At 60.9% G+C, this 24086-nt stretch overlaps 1 protein-coding gene across 1 annotated transcript in view; it reads right to left on the minus strand.

Moving 5' to 3' along the window:
• Positions 1-2026: 2026 nt before the first annotated feature.
• The window catches only part of LOC126964029 (translation initiation factor IF-2-like), a 41005-nt gene continuing 18945 nt past the window's right edge, over positions 2027-24086 (minus strand). Inside the window, 5 exon segments of the mRNA XM_050806892.1 lie at positions 2027-6449; positions 12436-12493; positions 17300-17336; positions 17339-17363; positions 17848-17932. Of these exon segments, the coding sequence (XP_050662849.1) occupies positions 6255-6449; positions 12436-12493; positions 17300-17336; positions 17339-17363; positions 17848-17932 (400 nt within the window). The 3' untranslated portion in view covers positions 2027-6254.

A 24086-nucleotide genomic window follows, 5' to 3' on the forward strand; every position in this document is an offset into this window, starting at 1 on the left:
TCTGCCTCGGGTAAGGCTGTGCCCTGGCTGTACTGCCTGAGCTGGGAGGGGTCCGTGGCACGAGGCTCCTGCACGGCCCAGGAAGCTGGGGCCATCCTGAAGGTCCCTGGTCCCCGACTCTTCTCTCTGGACTTTGTTCTCAAGGTGACTCATCCACATCCCTGGGCACTCTGATATAGTATCAGCTTAAATCCTCATGGGCGCCCTGGGAGGTGGAAGCTACGGTGACCCCACCACGAGACGGGAAACAGGCTTGGTGAGCAGAGTGACTGATCTAGGCCTGTCACCCCCAGAGCTTTCACAAGCTGCTGCCAACCAGGTGATAAGTGGCTCCCTCCTCCCAGGGCCCTCATCCTATATTTTGGGCGAGTTCTGGCAACCCCATCTCTAGGTACGGCCAGTCCTTTGGTCAGCTGGAGGGTAGGGAGGGACACGGGGTGAACCAGGCATCACCTCCTCCAGGAAGCCACCCCTGACTGCAGGGCTGGGTCCAGGGATCCTTAGGGTTCCCCAGCCCTTGGGCTGCTCCACTGTGATGCTGACCCCAACACGTGGCCACTGTGTGTCCCTGGCAGCTCCCCGACCAGGCCTTGAGCTCTGCAGGGCCAAACCCTGCTCCAACTACACAGTATGGGGGCTGGGAGGAGAGGCTACGGTTCACAGTCTGCTCAGACACAGACAGGGACTACGGTGGCCAGAGGTGGGTCTGAGCCGTGGACTGAGGGGTGGGGGAGCCGTGGTGAGCAGGAGAGAGTCCTGGTGGAGGTGAGCGCAGGCGTGAGGGAGGGGTGCTGGGAAGCAGCGCAGGCGAGGGTGTCGGCAGAGATCTGCTCCGGAGACAGAGGGGGTTGCCCTGAGACTCTGAGGCAGTGGGAGTGGGGAGGGGTGTTCACAGGACAGAAGTGACTAGACGTGGCTGCAGACTGATTATGGGGTGAAGAAGGGGAGCTGGACAGTGCCCATGTGTCACTCACTCTGGCCCCAGAGGATGATGGGAGAAGGGACCACGGGGCAGGTCACTCACTCTGGCCCCAGAGGATGATGGGAGAAGGGACCACGGGGCAGGTCACTCGTCTCCAGCTGCAAACTCCTATGCTGTCAAGACCCAACTCAGATGGCCCCTGCTTTAGGAAGCCCTCCCTGCCCTTGGGCCCCTCCTCCACATTCCCTTTGCCCTTGGTCCACAGTGTGGCAGCAGCTCTGGGAGGGTAGGCAGGCCTGGGCTCTGAGGTGCTTGCCATGAAGAACTGGCACAGATGGGTGTCAGGGTAGGGGGTGCTGGTCTGTCCAGATGTGGCCATGCAGGGCTGGGGTTGCCTGCAGAACCAAGGGAGGTCAGGAGGGCACAGGGGGGAATCTGGGCCAAGATTGTGGCCTGGGTCAATAGGAGGGGCGAGGATGGGCATTTGGGTGGGGGAGGTGTGGGCCCAGTTGTGTCAGCACCTCCCCTCCAGGCGCTCTCAGTGCTGGTGCAGGCATGGACAAGCCCACCCTGCATGCCCAGGGTGGGACTGCTGAGACCAGCCTATGGCAGCTGCTGGCACAGGGGCATGAGGCCTCCCAGGAGAATAGGTGCACATTTGGGATGGCAGTCAGTCAGAGGAATTACGGGTGCCCTGGAAACTGTCCTGAGGGAGGACGGAAGGACAGGCATGTCCAGGCTTTGGTCAAGGCACTTAAGGCACTGAGGTGGCCTCGGGAGCCAGGCCTTGGCAGTGCTCTGAGCTGCGGACCTGGGGCCTTGGTGGCTGCCCCGTGGGGACCTCTCCACTGGGCTTGGGTCCTGGTGCTCAGCCTGCCTGGCTCAAAGGCAGCATAAGAGGGCAGAGAATGGGCTGGGCCTGGCATCCTGAGCCCAGGGTGCAGCATGGAGCCAGCTGAGGACTCTGGAGGCGCTGAGAGGCACGAGCAGACAAGCCTGATGACCTCGAACAGCTCATGGCCAGGGGCCTCCACACTGTCCCGCAGCAGATGCCCCCCAGAGCCCAGTCCCTGGGCTTCCAGAATGAAAGGGGCCAGTTCCAAGTTCACGGTCAGAACAGCTTTATTGACTCTAGGCCCCAGATGCCCGCCCATCTTCGGCTCAGGCCCCCTGTAGGTCACCGACGTTGGGGGCAGCCCTCCCGTGGGGTCGTGTCACTGGGCTCCTCAGGGAAGGCAGTAGGTTGTATAGTTATCTTCTGAGGGGCAACATCACTGCCCTGAAACCACACAACCTACTACCTCACCCCGCCAGGCCCGGCCTTACACTGCGGGAGGGCCCGCCGCCCCCGCCCAACACCAGCCCCTGCCCAGCGGTCCTCAGTCACCGGAGCAGGAGGGTTGGGCAGGCGCAGGGCAGGAGGGATGGGGAGATGGCACCCCAGGAACGGGCAGCTGCTACTGGCTGGTCTCAGGAAGCCCCGGCTCTCTGGGCCTCAGTTTCCCCAGGTACAGAGGAGCCGCCGTCTGCCTTCAGGTTGTGCCCATGTGGGGCCCAGTGTGTGCAGAGCTGTTCCTCTCACTTCCTGCTCGGGAAAGGTGCCTCGGCCTCCCTTCCTCCACAGGCAGAGGCCCTGCCACTGAGCTGGCCAGGTTGGGGCACATGCTGGGCACCTGGGGTGGTGGGCAAGGCCAACACTCACGGCCCCGTGACCTCCGCACGTCTCAGCCACCCCTGGCCCCGTGGTGCCTTCTGGTGCTCAGCGGAGGGTATGGCCCAGTCTCCTGCTCAGGGTCACCCATGAGCCTGTGTCTGATGGGGCTGGTGTTGGGAGACAGAGGTCGGACAAACAGCCGCATGCATCGCTGCTCTCAGTGTGGCTGGGGCAGAGGGTGGGGTTGGCTCAGCTCTCCTCTGCCTTGGATGCTCTCCTTCCATCCTCATCTGCTTCCATTTTACAGAGGAGGAAACCGGCCCAGAGAGATCAGGGGCCAGTCCAAGGTCACAAGGCAAGAGGAACCTAGGCCTGTCAAACTTCTTAGTGTAGGGAGCCCCTGCCCCCGCCTGCTGCCAAGCCTGCCCCCAAACCTGCCCCCGCCCCTCCCAGCCAGGGTTCCAGATGCTCTGTCCACCGCAGATATTACAGCCACTTCAGGAAAGACAGTAGATTGTATAGTTATCCCATAGCAGGGCAGAGCCCCAAACTATACAACCTACTACCTCACCCCAAAGGGCAGTCGGTCTTGGTGCCGATGGGACTCCATGGCTTCCAGAGGCACCTCCTGGAGCAGGGGAGGAAAGAGGGCTGAGGGGAACAGGGCTCGGGGCTTGGTAAGCCACAGGAACCAAGGGCACAGGGATTCTGGCGGGCAGGTGCGGTGGGTGCAGGGGACTGGGACACCCAACCTCTGGGAGTGGGGACACCGTGGCCAGCACCAGCAGGGACAGGAGCCTGCAGGAAACCACCAACCAGAGAGGGACGAGAAAGAGAGAAGGAAGGAGGGAGGGAAAGCCCCAGTGGCATTTTGTGACGCTGTCACAGGCAGCCGGCCCCCTCTCATCTGGACAGGAGTGGCCGTAATGTCCCCAAGGAACTCCGCACTGGAGACCCTAAGAGGAGGGCTGTCATCTATCAAAGGTCAGCAAGCCACGGGCGTGCGAATGCCCACCCTGCTTGGCCCTCCCTCCCTGCGCAGGCCGCCAGAAGCAGCACTCGGGGCCCCTAGGCTGGCTGAGCAGCAGCCCCCGGGGCGTGCTGTCTCCTCCCACTGGGCAGGCAGGCATCCCTCCCCAGGGACTCCGGCTCTGGCCCTGCTATGCAGGCTGGCCCGAGCTGACCATGCTATAGGAGGTGGCGGGACATGGTTCTTTCCTTCCTTGAAGGAAGTGGCCTCTTGGGGAGAGCAGCTGGAGGGGGGAAGCACAGACCCTCGGGGCCACCCAGGGTCCAGTGCCTGTCCCTACGGGGGCTGGCACACTCATTGCCCTAGCTTGGGGCTCACAGGGCTGGGACAGAGTGTGGCATGAGGACGGCACTGAGGGGGGTCTCGGGGTTCCCCTAGCAGGGGAACGTGGCAAGAGATGGGCCTCCCTGAGCCCTGCCTATCCTGGGCCTGGGGCAAGGTCAGCCTCAACAAATGCTAACTGTGGCTACCACCTTCCTGGGGGAGCCTGGGGAATAGCTGAGGAGGCAGGCACGACTGTCAACTCCTCTTACAGGTGAGGAGACCGAGGCCCAGAGAGGCAACGTGACCCAGATATCACACAGCCAAGGGGGACAGCAGAGTGAAGTCCAAACGTTCTGCTTCCTGCCAAGTTAAACGGTGCGCCAGCTCTCAGCTCCCCGTGCCCAACTGGACTTGGAAGGTCTACCCAAGCCCTCCTTCCACAGCCCATCCTGAGCAGGCCGCCTACTCCAGGCAGGCACCAGGCTGAGCTGGACCATTTAATCCTCACAGCCCTGGTGAGGCTGAGATAATGAATCCCACTTCGTAGTGGGGAAACTGAGGCTTGGGGGTACTGAGGCTCTGGCTGGATCCCACTTCGTAGTGGGGAAACTGAGGCTCGGGGGTGCTGAGTCTCTGGCTGGATCCCACTTCGTAATGGGGAAACTGAGGCTCAGGGGTGCTGAGTCTCTGGCTGGATCCCACTTCGTAGTGGGGGAAACTGAGGCTCGGGGGTGCTGAGTCTCTGGCTCTAGGTGCCTTTGCTCTCAGAAATTGGTTGGGGAGGGGGTCTGCTTGCTCTCTGGGCACTGTGTCCTACTCCCTCCCGAGGGGCATCTGCAGCAAATCCCAGGTGCTCAGCCAGCAAGGAGACCACTGAGGCTCACACCTGGCGCCACCGACCCAGAACTGGAGACTGAGATGCTGACTCACCCAGGCGTGGGGACCGGGAGGGCCCCAATGCAGCCTGACCCTCCTCTGTCCGGGCATCATCTGCCCTGGGGTCTCGAAAACCCCATGTTCCCTCAAGGCCTCAGAACAAAAGCTGTATGAGAGGGTCTGGGGGTCCTGTTCCCCTGCCCCAATTCTGGATCCCCTGACTGGTGGGCAGGACCAAGATGTCCCTAAGGACTGTCCGGGCAGAGCCAGCCAGGGTGGGGCGGGGGCTGAAGGGACAGTGGCTGAGGGTCTCCTTGGACCCTCCCAGCTGTGGTGAGTGGCCAGAGTGGGAAGATCAAGGCCATCCCAGCTCCGCTGAGCTCAGGCTGACTCAGGCTGTCGCTCACCTCATCACCAGCTCCCAGTCAGGTGGTCCACCTTGAATGTCCCCGCATCTGCCCCCATCTGCACCCCTGGGAAGTGCCTTGGGGAAGGCTGTGGGGTGGGCTGCACCCTAAGCATGCGCTCTGGGCTCCTGACTTAGTCTCTGGCTGGCTGGGTCCCCTCACACCTACCTACTGGATTCTGACCCATGGTCCCAGCAGGCTAAAAGCGGGGTGGCGCAGGACGGCCCAGCAGGTGGAGCTGTGGGAATCCAGGCCGGCCTTTGGGCTACGCTCTGGGCAGGTCTCATGCCCTCGTGGGCCGTGGTCTCTCCACTGAGGCAAGGGGTCAGCTGCCAGGGCCCCCGCCACCAGCCATCAGAGCTGGAGTGCAGGTGGGGACCACCACACAGATTCCAATGGCCCCAGCCCGGCCCCCACAGGTCCCCCAAGCCAGGACTTCAGCCCCCCAGAGCCTGCAGTGCCCACCATGGGGGGCCCCAGCCCACAGGTCTGGCTCTATAAGGTGTGGCAGACAGAGAAAAGCAGACAGGCCCCTAGTCCACCCTGGTCGTCACCACAAGTGCCCTCTCCCTGGGCCCCTAGCCCTGCCTGGGAGAAGCAGATATGACTCAGTTTCCCTTATTTGGCCTTTCTTGTTCTGGGTTAGACTTACCCAGGTGGCATCTTGAGTCATCCTGGGCGACGGCAGGTAGCCTCAGGGCATTAGGGCTGCATTCCAGGATGACCGGTGGCTAGGTGACAGGAGGGGCTACCGCAAGGCTTCTGTCCCCAGGGAGCACTTGAGGCAGGCTGGGCCCTGCAGACAGGCAGTGCACGTAACAGAGCCCAGGCCCAGAGTCTTCAGGGTGTGGAAGTGAGGCTGAGGGCGCCTCTTCCACTCAGACACCCTGCAACGAACCACAGCTCCTTCAGGCCCTGTCCAGCCTGAGGGGTGCACCACCAGAGTCAAAGGTCACCATGCCCCAAGTGCACAGGGGGCGGATGAGGTGGGCCAACCAGGGGAGCTTGCTGGAAGGGTGGCGGGAAGACAAGAAGAGACATGGCTTCGGGGGAGGCCACAGCCTGGGCAAAGGTTTGGCCATGAGACCATCAGGTCCCCATCTAAGGACCTCTGTGCCTGAGTGTGGGGCCTGGAGAGGACCAGGAGTGGCCTGGTTCAGACGATGGCCCTCCCTCCCTATCAGACCTCCCATGGCTCCTCCTACCTCCAGAGCCAGGACAGCAGGAGGCCCAGCTCACTGCGAGGACAGCCAGCCACAGGCAAGGGCTCCAGGTCAGCGCCCCTTCTTGACCTGTCTGGTTTTAAAAACAAAAGTGACAAGTGTCAGCTCTAGAAGAGATGCGGCCTCGCCCAGCCCTGAACCCCTTTGTGACCTTGGGCCTTGCCCAGACATCCCGCACCAGAACCGACACTCCAGCCTGGCCTGTCTCTAGCTAGTGGCTCACCCACCCCTGCAACGGCCTGAATGGAATGGCCTCCGTGGCCAGCCCTGTGTTGGACAATGCCAGATCAGAGGCGACCAAGACCCAGGCCTGTCCTTGAGTGGTCAGTGGTCACGTTCCCCTGCTGGGAAGCCTGTGCCCTGCCAGGCTGGTGCCTGGATGTCTACGGCCCAGAGGAGGGCCGGAGGATGCACAGGGGGACAGCCTGGTGCCACTTTCCCGGGCGCCTGGCCTGTCAGCAGGTGGCTGGACCCTGTAGGGAGGGATTAAACATCCACTGCACCGAGGAGGATGCTGAGGGTCCACAGGGGCTGCGGCTTCCCCTGGGACCCAGGGCCAAGGAAGGCTTGGTGTCCTCCCACGAGCGGAAACCCCCCAGAGGGGCCCACAGGATCCAGTCTGGGCTGCAGGGCTTCGGCAACAGCTTGTCCAGTGAATCAAAACTTCACTTTGCTCCAGCCCATTCTGGCCGGAGTGCCCTTGCAGGACAGGCACGGGGTGCAAAGGCCAGAGTTGTGCATCCAGGCAGGAAGGGATGTGGGTCCCCAGGGCTGAGCTCAAGATGCTGGATGGGAGCAGACATACTCTGGTTCCCCGCAGCCCTGTACTATGTGACCTCGAGCAAGGACAGCCCTGCTGGGGACAAGGAGAGTCACCCACCAGGCTATCGAGGGGCCTGTGGGGACACCGGTTGGGAGGTGCCTTTCCCTCCTCCTCCCTGAGCACCAGCCCTGCCCGCACTCGCAGCCAGCCAGGCCATCCACCCCTGCTGACGCCCTCTCTACTGTCTCTGCCCCTCCCCAGCGTGCCCGCGGCCCTGGCTCCCCCTCCAGCCTTCCAGAGCAGCGAGTGCCCCGGGCAGGCCTCCGCTCCCAGCATTGCCCTGGCCTGTCCCTCTGCCAGGCACGACCACCCTCCTTTTTCCCGCTCCTTTCCTTTCCCCAGAGGGCCCTGTGTTCCCCGGGGAGTCCCGGCTCTGCCCCCAAGGCTCTAGGACTCACATCTGGACCACCCAGGCCTGCGGTGGTCAGGGAGCCTCAATGTGGTAGTGCCCGCTCTGGGGGACTCTGAGGAGGGTATCTGGACACGTTTCCTGCACACCCTACACTGCTGTGTTCTACAGGACCAGGAAACAGACACTGTGACCTTAGTGGGCTCCACCCCCACCACAGGAGGATTTGCACAGGAGAACTCCAGCCGACAACCAGGACTTTCTTGAGGACGGGGTGGGGAAAGACTGATGTTTCCGTGTCGTGACCCACTCATGGAGCCATTTCTGAGCCGGTGGGGAGAAGGCCCCAGTTGTGTGCATTGTGGGGTGTGTGCGAGGGTGATCTCCAGGCCCACCTGCCCGGCAGCCCTGGGGGTGAGCATGGGGCTCAGGCCTGGGGAGACAGCAGGAATCTCCCCTTTCTCAGGAGGCTTCCTGAGAAAGACCAGAGAGACCCTTCCCAGCCAGCCTGGATGAGGGCTGGGCGGACCACGCAGCGTGAACGGCGCTCCCTGAGCAGAGCTGACGGGGAGTGAGCAGTCGGCAGGCGCTCTGCCATCTGCCAGCTGCCACCTCCCGGGCGCTGCCCCGGCCCCACGGTGTCTGCCCGTGGGCAGGGTGCCCGGCAGGCCCAGGCAGGGGAGGGGCCAGGCCAGCCAGGACAGGTGTGCGGAGGCCTCAGTGGGCAGGTGGCCATTTCAGGGCCGGGCGGATGTCTGGAGCAAGTGAGGCAGACAGACGGTGTCACCCTGAAGTCACCTCGGGCTTGGCTCAGGGCCACTGGGAGCCGGACCCCCCCCAAGGAGCACACCCCCGCCACCCTGATTGGGTTTCTCCCCATAAAGCAGCCAGTGTCTCTGCTCAGCAAGCCGTGCCAACAATGGGGTCTGGGAAAAAGACGGGGAGGGGTGGCGTCCGGGGGCTCGGACGGGAGGCGGGCCTCCTGCAAACATGGCCCAGAAAGCTAACGAGACACGCACCGGGCAGCCTGCGGCTCTGGCTTGGCCGCGGCAGGGCGGGGACCAGGGCGAGGTGTGGGAGGCATGTTAAAAGGACCAAAAACCCAGCCATCAGCAGAAATATCTTATTGCAAAATTTAAAAAAATCAATGCAGAAGGGTCCATGATCTAAAAATACCAACTTAAATCAAGATGGGACGGGTAAGGGTTACTAACCTCTCCTCTGGCCTCAGGCTGCAATACAACTAGGCCGCCCACAGTCTCATGGTCCCCAACAGCATGCCACGAGGTGGCCGTGGCAAAGCCACGACTGGAACTGCACTCCTCAGATCCAGGCTCCTCCCCTGGCCCTGCACACCTCACGCAGGTGGGAAAGGAGTGGCCCCAGGATGGAGCATGGCCCGGACCCCAGGCCTCCCTTTCTTCCAGGGCTGTCTGGGGTGCCAAGGTCCCCTCACTGGCCCTCCTGCTAGCACCCTCCCTGTCTGGCTTCCCCAAAACTGACACCCATATGCTCCGGGTCAGGGTCTCCACCGTCAGGGGTCTGTGCCCTGTCTAGCTTCCTGCTTTCCTGTTTTCTCACAGCCACTAAGCTCTCAGTGGGGGTGGGGGGCAGGCTCAGGGAACGTCCACTCCCTGGGGCAGGGGCCAGGCCTGCTGTGGCCACATGTCCTGCACCTAGAACAGGGTCAGAGGTCCAGCAGCCTCCAGCGTTGTGGCCACAGGTGTGAGCGTGGAAGCTCACAAAAGTAACGCAGCACCCGAGACACCTGAGGGCTGGCACTGGCAGGGGAGGACCGTGCTCTGCAGACGCACCTGCATCCATGGGGCACAGGCCTGGGGGCTGCCAGGCCTGGTTCTGACCTGCTCTGTCTCCCTCAGTGATGGGCCTGGGATGGGGCAGGTGAACCCCTCTGGGCCTCAGCTGCCTCCTCTGTAGGATGGGTCAGGACGCCAGCCCCCGGGATGTGGGGAGAATCCGGCGGAGCTGCTCGTTAATGCTCCAGGGTTACGCAAACAGGCTCACTTGGAGTCCAAAGGGGAAAAGCAGGAATGCAGAGCCCGCTCTTCTCCTGTGGGGACCTCTGTCTGGTGTTTAATCATTAGGCATACTTTTAGCCTCAAAGGCGTGTACTTATCTGAAAACATTCTTAATTCAAGTCACAGTCTGGGTCACAAGGTGGGGAGAGTAGGAAAGAATCGGGGGTGGCGGGGGGCGGTGACCAGATGCAACCACATCATTAAAAATACCCCAGTCTGAACCCCGCCCTGCGGTCACCCCACCCAGCAGCAACTCCCCACCAGGGACCAGCCCTTCTGCGGCGGGGGGGCTTTTCCTGCCAGGAAGCCTGGGGCTCCGTGTGCCCCAGGAAGCTGCAGGCCTGGCCTGGCATGTGGGGCAACTCTGGTCTGAGCGGGCAGGCGGGCAGAATTCTTCCTTCCCATGCCCGGCTGGGTTTCCCCGGGGCGAGGGCAGGGCCTGGGCAAACTTCGCTTTGTGGTGACGGAATGTTCTGTCCAGGAACCACAGGGAGAGGAGTCTGGGCGGGGTGTAGGGTGGTGTCCAGAGACCTTCCCAGGCCTCAAGGGCTTGGCTGGGTGCCTGGCAGGTGTCTGGGGTAGGGTCTCCTCCAGCAAGGAACCGACCCACGGCCATGTAGAGAACACAGGCCACCGTGGGGTCCACCCGGCACCACCCCACGCCACCCATAGGACCTGCGTTGACCCCTAGAAAATGCACACACTTATCAAACACCATTCCCTGCTTCGCCTGGAGATTTCTCCCAACTTCTAGGAGGCGCACTGCCCTCCAGGGGACCTTGTTGCAGAGATTGCAGGAACCCATGTGTGGCCAACCTCACAGGGCTCCCACAGGGCCCACCTGCCCCCTCCTGGCCTGGCCAGGCCAGGGGCACAATTGTCCTCCACAGCCCACACCCAGTGTCTCCCTGATGCTGATCTGCAGCCCCCCGGCCCCCAGGGGTTTCCTGGAGACCGTCCCTTCGGAAATGTGCCACTTGGGATCCTCTGGGTGCTGGAAGGGCAGGTGCATGGGGCAGGAAGCAAGCTCAGAGGCTCGGGAGAGGCCGAGGGGCTCCAGTGAGGAGGAAGATGCTGTCTGGAATGGCTGAGGTTGTGGGGATGGGGCCTGCAGGAAAGTGGGGGCTGTGCAGGTACCCAGGAGGGAACAGGTCCTCCACTCCTGTGTGTCACAGACCTTGGCTGGCCCCACCACAGGAGAATCCTGGCCAGAGTGCGGCCCTGCCCTCTTCCTGAGGTTGGCGGTGCCCATCTCTAAGTCAGAAGCTGGGCTGGCCACTGAGACACCCACTCCCGGCCAGGCCAGGCCAGAAGCGCGATAGGTGAAGCGGTCAAGGCCTGAAGGCATCGCCCCTGAAGAGGTGCGGGGAGCCCATGGGGCCCCACAACTGCCTGCACTGCCCTCGGCCCAGGGCTCCCCTGCCAGCGAGGCTGCACCGGCCCGGCTCTGGCTCAAGGCTTCTCTGTCTGCTCGGCAGGACCGCCTCAGGGTGGCAAGGGGCCGGCAGGGCTGGGTGAGGGGCCAGGACTCCCAGCCTGCCTTGCCAAGGGCTGGCTGGTGCCAAGCCTGGGTCAGACACGGCCAAGGCCAGAATGGGCGGGGGCCGGTGCTGGGCTCTGTCCAGGCTGCCAAGGGCAGGCAGGCGGGCCATGGCCGCCCTCCATCCCAGGCCTCTCCAAGGCCGCGGCCACCTCAGCTACAAAATGGCGGCAGGCCGGGCGGCCATTTTGCAGAGCGCTTGGAAGACAAAGGCCGCCGCGGGCGGGAGCGGCTATGGGGCCGGGAGGAGGAGGAGCCACTGGAAAAGAAGCACAGTGCCCGCCCCGTGCGTGGGCCCAGAGATAGGCAGGTGGGCCTTTTCTGGAACCTTCTTCCACCCAGGCTCCCAGCGGCCGGGGCTTCTAGAGACCTTGTCGTCCCGTCTAAGGGTCTTGCAGTGGCCCCGGGGGACTGGGGCCTGCCTGGGGCACCAATGCCCTCCCATCTTGCAGCCCAGGTGGCCTAGCCTGAGGCACGACCTCTGGGGGAGGTGGCAAGGGCCTACTGAGCCTGGGCTCCCGGATTCAAAACCTTCCTTTGCCCCCAGACCCAGGGAGGGCTGCTCCTCATTTAGCCGAGGTTGGAGTGGTCCCCAGACAGGCGGCTCGAGGGCCTGGCCTGAACTCCAGGGACCACTGTGCCATGAAGCAGCTGCCATGGGAACGCTAGGGAACCTGCTCCAGGGATGGGAAGCTGCTCCCCCCTCCACCTTCCACAGCACCCACCCCACAGCCTGGAATTTTTGGGGCCCTGCCAACAAGGGTGGGAGGTGGGGCCCACTCGGCCCCTCCTGGAGCCCTGCCCCAGCCAAGCTCAGCACCAGCCACTTCCCAAACAAGCTCCGAGCCCCATCCTGCTCATCTGTCTGGTGACCGTCTGTCCACTCCCTTCTTGTGTCCCCTTCTCTGGCCTCCTCTGGACAAGAGGCACAGGCCCCACTGCCCCCAACAAACACTCGCTGGAGGCAGAGTAGAGCCTGGCAGGCAGCACCCCCAGATCCGACAGACGGACGGCCCCAGGGTGCCACAAGGATGCCTTCCTGCCCCTGCCCAGCAGTGGTCTCCATGTCTCTTCACCAGGTCTTATTGAGAACCCAAAGGTCCAGCCAGAGGTCCAGCAGCGAGGCTGCTCCCGGGCTGGGGGTACAGCCATGTGGCACTCCCTCCTGGCCTGTGCAGGGCAGAAGCCTGTGATCGCCACCAATCCCACTGCACAGACAGGGAGGCCAAGGCCCAGGGCAGCCGAGCTGTGACCGGCAGCGGGGTGCTCACAGGGCCACGGGGTCAGGGGACAATGTTACTCACACACCTGAGGACTCAGCCCAGGCCTCTGACGGGGACCGCCGATCTGGAGCCACGGGCAGGGCCTGCATCAAAAAACAAGAATGAAATGAGGGAAGCCCGCATGGTGCTCACGGGGTGAGGGTTGCCTGGGTGACACAGTGCAGCATCAAGGGCAGGTGCTACTGTCCCCATCACCGTGTCCCCAGGTGCCCTGACGACTCTCTGGGGGTGAACGGTACAGCCACCTCGCCTGTTCCCGGGGCCTCTCCCACATGTGGCTGCTCCACGGTGGGGCTAGACCAGCTGCATACCGCAGGCTCCTGGGCACATCCTCCCAGCTGGGGACCTGGTCAATGTGAATGCTTTGCCACTGTGACACGCCAGGCACCCACTGAAGCCCCTCACACCTGGTGACTCACTCAGTCCACGCGTAACCTGATCAAATGCAGGAATGGAGTGGCTGTTCCTTCCACCACAGCCACAGCCAGTGCAGGAGCAACTGTGCTCCCCATGTTTCAGGGATGAGGGAACGGGGACCCAAAGATGTTTACCTGCCTGCGCACAGGCACTAGGTCCTTCTGTGTTGGGTGAGCCCAGGAAGCCCCCATCAGGAGGCCCGTTTTCCTTTTTCAGGGACAGCCAGGGGCCTCTGGCTCCCCAGTTCTCGAGGCCAGCCTGGCTGGGTGGGCGAGGTGTTTTTGGAGAAGGGCACGTCGTACCTGGGACAGCTGGAGCAGCGACACGAAGCTGCGGGATGAACTGGGAGCCTGCTCCTTCCCAGAGCTGGACATGGCAGTGCTTTCAGCTCGCTACTGTGTGGTGAACAAAGCCCCCAGCATGGGCCATGCCTGAGGCCAGGTGCCCAACCAACCAGGCCAGGGAGGGAAGCTAGAGCTAAGGAGGCAGCAGCCTTGGGCACTGCCAGGAGCACTAGGGCTGGGGTTTGGCCCACTCCGACACCATCCCGGCAAGGGCCTGAGTGGCAGGGCCTGTCCCCACCACACAGTCAGACTTCGGAAGGCTCGGCCCAGACCCCAGACCTCAGCCCCTCCCTGCCCCTGAGGGATCTGGCGGCCCCACGCCTTGGCGAGACTATGTTCATGGAACCCAGAGGTGCTTCTACTGTGGGGCAGCTTGGGGCCAGAGCCCTGCTCTGCTGTATGCCAGCCTGGTGGCCGGGGCAAGTCCCATAGGCTCTTGGAGCCTCAGGTGAGGGACACTCAGCAGGGACATCAGGAAGAGGGATGACTCCACGTGACTGGCTCAGGGCTTGGCCCACAGGAACTCCTAACAAATCTGAACCGAATCAAGAAGGTGTTTCACCCAGATGCTGTTGCAGGTGGTTGTCCTTGCACCATGTCGCATCCCTCGTCACAGTGAGGGCTCAACCTCATGCTCACCGAAGTTTCTCCCAGCCAGAGAGCGCTGCTCAGAGCCAACAGGGAGGTGCCGAGTGACAAAATCACTCTGCATTCTGTCCATAAAGACAGCCCCGACTTACCAGGGTCCAACTTAAGATTTCTCAACCCGGAGGGATATGAATTCAATAGAAACCAACCACACTTCAGTACAGTGTTGAATAAATAACAGGAGATCTTCAACACTTTATCATCAATAGGCTCTGTGTTAGATGATTTTGCCCAAATGGAGGCTAACATAAGTGTTCTGAGCACGTTTCAGGGAGGCTGGGCGAGGCTATGATGTTTGGTAGTTAGGTGTATTAAATGCTTTTTTGACTTACAATATTTTCAATTTACAGTGGGTTTCTCAGGACAAACCCCACTGCAAGTCAGGAAGCATCTCTATTTTCAGCGGGACTGAAAGATCAAATGCAGGGCCATTGTAAGGGCTTGCTTGCTTCTGTCTGAGTATAAAAAGGCATCTGGGGCCGGGTGCAGCGGCTCACACCTGTAATCCCAGCACTTTAGGCTGAGGCGGGCAGACCAGCTGAGGTCAGGAGCTCGAGACCAGTCTGGCCAACACGGTGAAATCCCGTCTCTACTAGAAATACAAAAATTAGCCTGGTGTGGGGCAGGCACCTGTAATCCCAGCTACTCTGGAGGCTGAGGCAGGATAATCACTTGAACCTGGGAGGCAGAGGTTGCAGTGATCCAAGATCGTACCAAGGCACTCCAGCCTGGGCAACAGAGTGAGACTCCTGTCTCCAAAAAAATAAAAAATAAAAACATTTTAAAAAATTAAAAAAGGCATCTGGGTTGCTGGACGTGGTGGCTCACGCCTGTCATCCCAGCACTTTGGGAGGCCGAGGAGGGTGGATCACAAGGTCAGGAGATCAAGACCATCCTGGCTAACAGTGAAACCCTGTCCCTACTAAAAATACAAAAAAATTAGCCAGGCGTGGTGGCGGGCGCCTGTAGTCCCAGCTACTTGGGAGGCTGAGGCAGGAGAATCACTTGAACTCGGGAGGCGAAGCTTGCAGTAAGCTGAGATCATGCCACTGCACTTCAGCCTGGGTGACAGAGCGAGACTCCATCTAAAAAAAAAAAAAAGGCATCTGGATATTTGACATGAAAACAAACTTCTGTCCCCTCGACCTGCATGCAGAGGCAACCTGGGGCCATGGCTCACGCCCTTCAACCTCTGGGGAGAAGAGAAAGTGCCACTCCACCGTCTGCAGAGGCTGCTGAGGTCACATCATGGTCCGCCGGGGCCCATTCTCAGGCTGTGGATACCAGGTCCACTAGGCAGTCTTAGAGCCGGCTGATGTGGCTTCTCAGCATGGCTCTGCCATGGGGTGACAGGCCATCACCTATCTCACATCTGCACCCATTCCTGAAGGACGGGGCGGCCTCTCCATCAGCCAGAACCCAGGGTACCCAGAAAAGGACCAAGTTCCTTCAGAAAACCAGCCAGTGCCGGGGATCAAGGGGGCCACGTGGCCGCCGGCTCTGGTTGGGGCTGTGGCTCCTGTTGTCTGCCACCAAGTGTGGGTGAGGCACTGGGCTACTGCCACGGTGTGGCCAGCAGGATGCCACCTCCTGAGTGTGAGGCCTGAACAGCCCATGAGAGGCAGGCAAGGCCGAGGGACCTGCCTGGCTGAGGTTTCCCCGTCCTGGGCCAAGGACTCCAAGGGAAGCAGTTTTGACTTAGCTAAAAAACAAACGCTGCTGAGGGAGTCCCTGTCCCCACGGACCTTCAATGGCTCCCCCAGTCCAAGTCAGCACCCCAGCACCCAGGCTCCTGGTCCCCAGGCTCCGTCTCTGCAAGAACAGTGTGGGACGGTAGCCCTGTCTTGCTGGTGGCCCTAACAGAGGGTGTGTGACCCCGTGGTGATTACGCCAGCATCTGGCATCTGATGAGCACTGAGTCAGCACCTACTGTGTGCACCCAGCCTCATCTTCCACGGGTCATGCATATTGGGGTGCTGGTCCCAGCCCTGGACTGTCCACTCTCCTCTGCAGGCCTCTTCTCCTCCACTCCAGGCCCTATAATCCAGGGGGCACACCCTCCCAGCCTCCCTGGACCTGTCTGTCCAGGCTTGGGAGTCAGAGACTCAGGGAAGGGCACATTCCATGCCCAATCCTGTGTGAGGGACACGCCTGTGGGGTCTGTTTCATTTGGAACCTGGAGGCCACCACTGCTGCCCATGGGATGTCGGGGGGATTACATTAGATGGTGGCCAGCTGTGTATACAGGGAGGGCTGGGTGCAGGTGGGATGAGGTCCCACGGGCAGGCCTGGGCTTATGGTGGGTGCCAGAAAACCCCGGCTCCATGGACCAGATCACCTTGGCCAAGACCCACTAGGTCCCCATCAGATACCTGGGGTCAGCTGCTCCCCCAGGCTGGTATCCCTGTGACAGCCCTGCAGTTCCAAGGGCTGCCTGCCCTGCCCTGTGTCTCCTCTTCCCCAGGCCCTGCCCCTCTCCTGCCCCCACGCTGTTCTCCTTCCTCTGTTACCCTCTATCCTCTTTCTCCTCTGTCCTGCCCCTCCTCCCTGATTCCCCCAGGGGCCTCCCCCCACTCCCCACCTGTGTCCCTCCCCAGTCTCTGCTCGGCTGGTGGCCCAGCCCTGCATGCAGACACAAAGGCCCCGGGGCAGCAGCGTCTGCAGAGTCTGGCGGGCAAGGCCGACCTGTAAACACGCCGGGCCCCAGATGGCAGAGGGGTCCGGGCCAGACGCCGGCTGCTCTGCTGACATGCAGCGGCCTGGGGTCCTCTCCGCACAGCCTCGGGAGGGGGGCCTGCCCCTGGCCATGGCAACAGCAGGGAGGGGAGAATGCCAGTCCTGCCCAACCCACACGGCCGCACGGATGCCCCAGGAGGAAAGAATCATCGGCGACAGTCTGCACTCGGGGGCTGGCTCGCCAGGGCGAGGGGCCCCAGGCTGGCTGCAGCCTCTGAGCAGTTCCCAGCATGACAGGCCCGTCCCCGGCCATGGCCTCAAGACAGCCATGACAGACAGCAGCAGGCAGGGGACATCTTACCTGCTGAGCCCCCAGCAGATACTGCAAATTGCCCCATAGTCACTGGTCCCCTAGGCTGCCCTTGGCCTCCCCTCCCAGGGCCCTTGAGACAGCTGGATCCTTGCACACAGAAGCGGCACCCAACTCAGGCAGGAGGGAGCCCAAAAAACAGGGCCAGACCTGGACCAGATCTGGCTTCTTGGAGCCCCGGTTCCTCAGCTGCAGAAAGAGGCTGGTAGGGGCGAGGAGGGTGGAGGCCAGGCCAGCCCCAGCTGAGCCCATGCCAATGTGCAGCAAGCACCTGCCTGGCTCCTTGGCCCCCAGAGCTCTGGGGCTGGTGCAGTACACATGCACGGTGTGTGTGTGTGTGTGTCCAGTTTTAGGCACGCCCGGCGGAGGGTGGAGCCAGGAGGGAGAGGTCTGGGGAGCCCCGATTTTCATCAACGTTCACAAACTGTACTCACCTGAGGATAGACACAGTCCCTTGAGCTTCAGGCGTCACTGGGGAGGTGGCCAAGGGCGAAAGACCTGGAAGGAAAGAGAAACGCTGAGGAAGCCTTATGGTGGAAACCCCGGGTGTGTGCGGCACTCTTCCCTCATCTGTTCCCTGTCGGCTCTGGCCCTGCCTGCCCTGAGACCGCCATGAGGCCTGGGCCCAGCCCAGGGGCTGCCTGAAGCTTTGGGTGCCCCCAGGCCATCTGGATGGTGAGGAGGCAGTGGGGGGGTCCCTGTCCCATTGGGCAGGGCTGCGGGCAGTGGTCACATAGTAGGCCAGGGACCCTTTGTTCTATCTAATCCCTCACTCCCAGGCCTGGAGTGGGGTCTCTTCTAGCTGTCAGGGTCAGGCTGAGCTCCTCGAGGATCCTGGGCAGGGCAGACCGGGCTGCAAGGTAGGCCTGGGAGCCGGGCTGGTGCCGGGGTTTCCCCTTCTCCGCCAGATCACCCATCTCCAGGCTGCCTGTGACTGGAGTGAGTCCCTTCCCGCCCAGGCTGAGGGGAAAGATGCAGCTACCTGGGCCGTGAGGTCCCGGAGGGTCTTCCCAAGCCCGCGATGTGCTCCTGATGTCTCGGGTGGTGCTCTGGGACGGGGCCACGTTCTGCAAGACACAAGGAGACCAGGAAGTCACTTCAGGAGGTCTGGTGGCTGAAGACTGGGGAGGGAGTGAAGGTGGCCCCTCCCTCCACCCCTCAAGGATCCCTCACAACCTCCTGCAGGTGGGCCCAACCCAGCGAGCCCTGAGATGAACTCTCCTGGGAGGCAAAGGGCTGTGAGGACGGCCTCTGTCTTTGCCTCTGCTCCTGCCTGATGCGCACGCCCAAAAGCAAACCCCACCCACTGGCTCTTGCACAGCCAACTGTGGACCTGGGTGTCCTCTAGGGTCCGCAGAGGAGGGGCCAGTGGGGCTCAGGGTGCTGGCTCACAGCGGAGCGCCGTCTCTCCACCTCAGTGCTCAAAGAAGCCCCTGCCCCCCTCGCTCAGCCCTGCCTTGGCATCCACTGTTCCGAGGGCTGGAGTGTTCTCCCACCATCAAAGGCCCCATTCCTATCCATTCTTTAGGTCACCTCCTCCAGGGAGCCCTCCTGAGTCAGGGATCTCCCTAGCTCTAGCAGTAAACTGGGGGTCCCTTGAAATCAGCTCACAGATACTTGCAATGCCCACATCTCCCCAGGCCTGGTAGCTCCACAGCAGGGACCATGTCTTATGTGGCTTTGTCCCTGGGTACGGCACATAGTGCCTGGCACCCGGGATGTTGGGAAGTGCCCCACTTATCCCCCTTCACTCCTGGAATGATACCCAATATCTGGGACTTACAAGGTCCAAATAGGACTTTGGTTCTTTCCCAAGAGGTGACTCAAGTGGTCACTGTGAGCCACGGAGGGAGACACCCTAAGACTGACTGCAGGAGAACACCAAGGCCCAGCAGCTGGCATTCGCCTGGGGTGACCCAGAGGCCCGCTCCGTACCCTCCCCATCCTGCCTCAACTCAGGCTGGCAGGCGGGCACCACTTGCCATTGGTGAGGATTTGAGGGCAAACCCAGGCCAAGTCTGATGCACCATGGCTGGGGTTCTGCTGGGCCTCAGGCCAGACTCAGGTGGGGTGCTGAGCCCTGAGTGGGGGTAGGAGGAAGGTAGGGTCCAGGTCCTGAGGCAGGAGGGCGCTGCACAGCCCTGTACGGCTGCACACCTCGGGCACTGAGGCCCCCGGCGACTGTTTTCTCTCTCACGCTTCCTGGAACCCTTCCCAGACCCAGGCTTCCCAGCTCCTATGGACCCCGGGTTGCAAGAATGCTTGGCCGGCTGGGTGGCCTAGTGTGGCCGCCCTGAAACCGTGTCACCTGAGGACTGGGGCAACTCTCCTCTTTGACAGCTGAGAGTAAGTGGTGCTGGGTCAGGGACGGGGTAGGGCCAGGAGTCGCCCCGGTCACCGCTAACGAGCTAAGGGGGCGTCTTCTCAGCAACACTCCCGGCCTCGAGTTGGTTTCATGAGGCCTCCGAGGCTGGGAGACCTGCTGGTGGCATCCCACAGATGTGCTTGGCCACACGCTGGGCAGAGCCTGCAGCCAGCACCCCCACCCCGACCCTCTTCCCATCCCACAGAGGCTGTGCCACAATCAGCCCATCTCTGAAAATGGGAACAGGTCCACGGTGACAATCTCCATGCCCACTGAGGGCTGGGAGGGGTCCGGGGTCCCACAGACGCTGCAGGTGGTAGACAGCAAGGGGAAGTCGGCGCAGGCCCACTGCTCCTGCCTCTTGGACAGAGCCTGCAGGAGGCGCTGTGCTGCATATGCTGTCCTAACCCTTAGGAGGCTGCGCTGAGGCCACAGAGCCCATCATCGGGATGGCTGGGGCTCCCTCTCCACTCTCCCACCAGCAGCCTGGGCCAAAATAAAAGCCCCCACCCTGGGGCCCTGCGTGCCCTGATATCCACTCTAATAACCCTGGGTCCCCCTGCCTGCCACCCACGGAGATGCCCCCCTGCAAGCTGGTTAAGGAATCCCACGTGACCCACCCTCACCTGCTACCCTGGGCTGGCGTCACCCCAATGCCCTCACCTGGAGCAGACAGGACAGGAGTTCTGGGGCCCCCCAGGAAAAGTACCACAGACTGGAGCTCCCCAAACAGCATGGGGGCTGGCATGGCATGCCCTGCTCAGGTTCACAGGGCTGCCACCCGGGCAGGCCCAGCCGCAGAGGCCTACTTTTTTGTAGCTAGCCTAATTTAATGTATCTCAAACCCAGATTAGCATCAGACGTCAGACTTCCAGCTTACAGGAGCCAAGGGAGGGGAGGGGAGATGGGACAAGCCCGTTCCCCCAGTGGCAAGTGGAGAGAGACAGTGGGCAGCCCTACAGCCCACCTCCCGTCTGCCCTGGATGTGCCAGAGGTGTGTGGGATTTCTACCCTCACAGGTGAGTGGGCACCAGCTTTGGGGCAGGTGTGGTCCTGGGAGCTTCAGCTCCCCCCCTTGGAGACACAGGAGCCCCATCGAGCAGCACCAGCTCCCGCAGTCTGCCCACCACCACTCACCCCAGCAACCTCCCTTCCTCTCTGCCTGGTTTTCGTCACTGGGTTCTTGAGTTGGACAAATGCTGCATTACCTGCCCACGGAGACTTTTAAAAATCTGAAAATGCCCTGCTCCCTGGGGGCTGCCTGAGCCTCCCAAGGCTGTCCCCTCTCTGAGCCCACACCCCAAGGTGTGCTTACTTGCAGCACAGGGCCAGCTTAGGCCATTTTCACAGACCATGGCCCACTGAGGCTGGTGCTAAACCTGTGAGAGTCAACACTGGGCTGGGAAAAATGCCCCAGAGGCTGATCCCCAGTCCCATCCCTGCCCCCTCCCTGCCCCTGCCCACAAGCACCCCTAGGTCCATCCGCAGGGTCTGTTCCCATCTCAGCTCTGCCCCTGGTCACCCTGAACAAGCTTCTTTGCCTTTCTGGGACCCAGTCTCCCTGTCTGTAAGATGGGGACAATGACACCCACCTTCTTGGATTTACACATACTTCAGAGACAATGTTCCTTGCCTGGGCATGGTGGGACTCAGTGGACGGCAGCACCCGCTGCTAATCCCCCAGGGGGCTTTGAGTACATGGGAGACGTCACTCCAGGCTCCAGTGCCTGGAGAAATTCCTCCCCCGCCTCTTTTCGTACAACTGACTGCCAGCTGTAGTCTGGGCCTGTGGTAGGAGGGGCCTGGGAGGAGGTTGCAGGGGCTGGCTGGGAGATGTGGCAATAAATGTGGCCAGCAGGACCTGAGCAGACACTTCTGGAGGCAGCCCAGGAGGCTCTGAGCACCCTGCAGGAACCCCGACGTTGGCCAAGCTGCAGGGCCTAGGTCCGGGGGCCAGGACTAGCCAGGGACTCAGTCTCATCTTATCTTCAGCACTGAACTTGGTTTCTCTCCAAGATCACATGTAGGAGAAACATCCTCCATGCACAGGTCAGTTACACCAAGCGCCCCTCAATTGATGTGTGAAGATGCTGTGGAAAGGATTGAAATCCGGCCCTGGGTAACGCTGTCAGATGCCCAAGGCCTCCAAAGAACCCCAAGCAGGCCAGGCACAGTGATTCACGCCTATAATCCCAGCACTTTGGGAGGCCAAGGTGGGCATATCACCTGAGGTCGGGAGTTCGAGATCAGCATGGCCAACACAGCGAAACCCCATCTCTACTAAAAATATAAAAATTAGCCGGGCGTGGTGGTGCATGTCTGTAATCCCAACTACTCAGGACGCTGAGGCAGGAGAATTGCTTGAACCTGGGAGGCAGCCGTAACAGTGAGCCAAGATCACGCCACCACATTCCAGCCTGGGCGACAGAGTGAGACTGTCTCAAAAACAAAACAAAACAGAACAAAAAACAAAAAAAACACCCGGCGGTCGGCAGAGGTCAAAAACACATGGCAAAGTTGCAGGCAGTCATGTCCCCTAGTGTCCCTGAGTTTGCACAAACCAGGGCTGTATCCTCATCTCAGCCACTTCTCTTGGGCCAAAATGGCTCCAGTCGGGACGTCTGACAGCTACCACGGCAGCTAGTGGGGTCAGGGCACAGGGGGAGTTCAAATCTCCAAGGACACGGCATCTAGTGGTAGAGCTGTCACCCCTGGGAGAAGCACGGGCTCTCGGGCCACACACAGGTTGCATAGAATCTTCTAGGCTCTTCAGTCTTCAAGAAGCCGGCCTCTCCTCTCTGAGCCCCAGCTTTGTATCCTAAAGGCAACTATTTACACCTACTCTGTGATCTGACGCCACAGGAAAGAGAAAATGAACAGACGTGAAATTCCCAGCGGCTTGCCTGGCACACAGTGGGTGCTCACACGAGGCAGCTGGCAACGACTGCTAACCACCAAGTTGGTTCTGGAAAAGCAAGCCACGGCCAGACACGTGGCCATTCACACACCCACCGGGAGCTTCTGTTTGACGAGGGTTTGTCACAAACACTGCTAGTATCTGTAATGGCAAAACGACAGGCCACTGGTTCTAGATGAGAGAACTGAGTCCTGCTTTCTTTACAGGTATTATGTCCAGACATCACACTCGCAGCATTCTAACCACGCGCCCAAGGCTATACAAGGACGGATTCTGCCCCAGAAGCAGCAGCAAAGTTGCTCTCATCAACCATGCCAGATGTGGGGGAAGGCGGCCTTGCAGCACCCCTGTGCGCCCAAATCTTCAGAACACCCCTTCCTTCCCCTTCAGTCGGCTCTGCTCCTTTTAAATGGAGGAAAGAAAATGTGCCTGGCAGATGGGTGCTGCCGCCCCATGACCTCCTGAGCATTTGCAAATGTCTCTCTTTTGGGGGAGAACATGTTGCGATAATTTAGCCAGGTTAGTGTCACTCTGGCCAGATGATAAATTTTGTAACTTAAACATTTTTTGCACATTGCAAAAGGAATGGGTGCTCATTCAACAAAGTTCTGGAAAACTGAGAGAGAGAACGCTGCAGCAAACACTGACAACCCCATGCCAGGCCCAGCACTCGGCACCCTGGCTCGCAGGGGCTCCCGTGTGCGTGTGGACATGGGCTGCCTCCACCTGCCCACAGAGGCTTCTCTCATTGTGAACGGCCACACGAGAGTCCAGCAGGTCATGTTATCACAACCCCTCAGTTCAAACGCCCAACCCCAGGAGCACAGCTGGTGTGTCGAGCTTTCCACATTTAAAGAGGCATGAACATCTCTGCAATAAATCTCTCTTCTGTCCTCCAAGTGGGATCCTGGGTTGAAGCCCAGGAATGTTTCCATGCCTGAGGCAGCCATTCCACACCTGGACCCTCAGAACCCTCTAGAGATCCATCATCTGTCAGAAGTGGGGGTCAGAGAGATTGCGGGAAGCTGGGGTTCAGAGCCGGGGAGGGGCTGGTCCAAGATCCCACAGCTGAGTGGGACCCAGGCCCTGCTCGCTGGCCAGCCGTGAGCTCCCCAACACGCACTTGAAAGGCCTTCCCCGAGCTGCCTCTGATCCTCTGGGCAAAGATGCCAGGCCCCAGGAGGGTGTGTGGCATCTACATCCTTGTTCATTGCACCTGAGAAGGTGGAACGTGGAAAGACAAGGCCATGGTGACTGCGACGGTTCCTTCCGGAGGGACCAGATTGGCCAGGGACCCAGCTGCCAAAAGCGGCCAGGAGAGAGGGCCCAGCAGCGTGTGAGGGCTTCCTGGAGGAAGAGGATGTTTGTGAGCAATGATGCAGACGAGGGACTGTGCAGGAAATCTGTAAACTGAACTTAAATTCTCTGACCTAAATTAACAGAATGCATCACCACCCACCAGTGACACCTGACGGGTCAATGGGTCCCTGCCTTCCATACCCAGCAGTCTAGGAAGAAAAGGCTCCATGACCCTTCTGGGCCACCTCTGTTTGTTAATGTTCCCCAGTGAAACCCCCAAGCAGTAACCTCGGCTTCCCTGTAGCCTGACGCACACAGCCGTCCTTACCCCACAGCCGGCGGAATGGTCCCCCACCACAGGCTGTACCAGCCTGCCTACTGAGTGCAAAGATGCTGTTTTTGATGACGTGTGGCTTCACAACCTCTCGGATCAGTCCTGAAGGGGAACTTACTTAGTGGACGTGGAAAAATAAACTTGCCGGGGCAATGCCACACCTTGGTGGCTTCTGATGTGGCACTGAGCACAGGTAGGCAGGTCATGGCTTTCTCTTCTGATTCACTCACTCATAAAATGTTTCCCAGAGGAACACTTCCCTGTCCCCAGACAGGCAATGACTAGGTCCCAGGGCCCACAGCAGGG

Source organism: Macaca thibetana, chromosome 10, assembly GCF_024542745.1.
Source record: "Macaca thibetana thibetana isolate TM-01 chromosome 10, ASM2454274v1, whole genome shotgun sequence".
In the NCBI taxonomy this organism is placed as follows: domain Eukaryota; kingdom Metazoa; phylum Chordata; class Mammalia; order Primates; family Cercopithecidae; genus Macaca; species Macaca thibetana.